This window comes from Penaeus monodon, chromosome 28, assembly GCF_015228065.2.
Source record: "Penaeus monodon isolate SGIC_2016 chromosome 28, NSTDA_Pmon_1, whole genome shotgun sequence".
Lineage (NCBI taxonomy): Eukaryota > Metazoa > Arthropoda > Malacostraca > Decapoda > Penaeidae > Penaeus > Penaeus monodon.
Genome location: NC_051413.1, coordinates 4,985,233 through 4,987,119, shown reverse-complemented (window position 1 = coordinate 4,987,119; position 1,887 = coordinate 4,985,233). Strand labels below are relative to the sequence as shown.

The 1,887-nt window shown below is 42.5% G+C and overlaps 1 protein-coding gene across 2 annotated transcripts in view; it reads left to right on the top strand.

Moving 5' to 3' along the window:
• The window catches only part of LOC119591312 (cytoplasmic FMR1-interacting protein-like), a 50,156-nt gene that overhangs the window by 4,545 nt on the left and 43,724 nt on the right, over window positions 1-1,887 (top strand). For both annotated transcript variants that reach the window (XM_037940040.1, XM_037940039.1), the window contains exons 3-5: window positions 8-301; window positions 888-1,017; window positions 1,412-1,552. In XM_037940040.1, coding sequence (XP_037795968.1) covers window positions 8-301; window positions 888-1,017; window positions 1,412-1,552 — 565 coding nt within the window. The remainder of the gene's footprint in view (window positions 1-7; window positions 302-887; window positions 1,018-1,411; window positions 1,553-1,887) is intronic.

Below are 1,887 nucleotides of genomic sequence, written 5' to 3'. Positions count from 1 at the left end.
CCCCCAGAGTCCGACACGGCGAGCCTCTCCAGCCGCAGGTCCACGTGGTCCTCGACGAGCCAAAAGAGGGCTACCCCGCGCCCCCCCTCTCGGCAGAGCATGGTCAGCACACCTTCCGCCGGCGAGCGCAGAGGGTCTGGCGGGGCCGTCCTACAGCGCCAGGTATCCTCGGCTTCGATGGCAGCCTACACGCAGCCGTTCATGCTGACGGAGGAAGCCCAGGGCGCCTCTTCTCTGTACGGCACGATGAGCAAGGCGGCGAGGAGGGCGGCCAAGACGCAGCAGCAGCCCCATCACTCTGGTAGGGAGGGCGCTGGGAGAGGAAACGTCATATCCTACACGATATTATTCGTTAAATATGTATGATACATTTCGACGTGCACTGAAATGTATTGTGTAAAAGATTTTCCTAAAATTTCACTGATATTCAAAAAGCAAGGGAAAAGGTCATTGCATGCCGATAAAAAGAACTTAAATTTCAAATTTCACCTAAATCATATAGAGTCTCAGTTTACTCTCCCTTAATTTTTAGTGATTAGATGTGGCAAATGGGAGACAAAGGATTTCAGTAATGCTAACGGTAGTAATGGTATAGGGGTGAAGGAACATAAAACTTATATTCTATTTAAAAAATACAATACAAAATGAAATTATGGTGTGAGAATAATTATGAAAATAAGCATGATCATAATTGTAATGTAATGATGTTGAGGTTTGTTTGGAGGACAGTAATGTTCTCATCAATAAATTTATAGTATAGTATAACCTCAAAACATGAAATTGATATAAAGTAAAATGAAACAAGATTTACACTAAATTCTACATTGATTGTTGCTACCCAACTTATGAGCCTCAACGTGAAACTGATTACCTCATAACCATTCCAGCTGAGGCGTACGGCACAATCCGGCGCGGGAACGCGGGCATGAACCGCTACGACTTACATCATCACAAAAGTGGTTCCAGTTCAAGCAGGGACGTGAGGAGTGTTCAGTGGGACGAAGGAAGACTGTCCAGGCATGTTTACAGTTTGTTCAATTGATCTGTTGCGATGGAGAGTCTGGGTACGGTAAGCAAACCATGGGAGATGAGGCAATTCGGATGCATGGGTGGCGCAAACATTTTGTTATTAAGCAGCCTGAAGACTTGTTTTGTTATTCATTAACGGAGAACGATATTAAAGAAAAACAGAATGTAAAGATCTTTAAGTATAAAAATTGGTAAGCTGAAATAATCCTATAATTACAATTGCAATTAATCAAACAAATCCGCAACAACTTAATATCATCGAAATTACACACATACAAATAAGTAAACAGTAAAACACCAACTAGACATCATTCTATAACTAAACACCTCTCCATCACATTAATAAACACTGCCATAACGCCAGCATTAACACCCACCTCAGGAGCAGCCTGCACTCGGTCTCCAACGGCTCTCAGATGACCTTGTCCGGGAGTGACCTCGCGCCGATTCCTCAGGAGGCGGCGGGCCAGCAGGACTTTCTCACAAGACTCAAGCCGGTGCCCAGGCTTGTGAGCGAAGAGGGGTGAGTCTTGGCTCAGATTACGCTTGGTTTTTAGGAAGGTTTATTTCTGAAGTGACTGAGCGATGGATATTGCTTTGGCTTTTTTGGGGTGAGGGTGAGTAACTTCTATTTTTTATGTGTGATTTTAGGTGGTAAGTGTTATCGATAATGACTGCGTCACGAAGGATGAGGTTTTGTTTATATAACTTTTTTAAAAATATAATAAGTGCCTGTAAACACGTATATATATTTTTATTTGTGCATGCAGTGAAGGAGTTTTTATATATAGTATTTTTCTGAGTGATATATTGACGTAAATGTTCTTATATATTTTGTGATAATTAACGAAGTTGTGG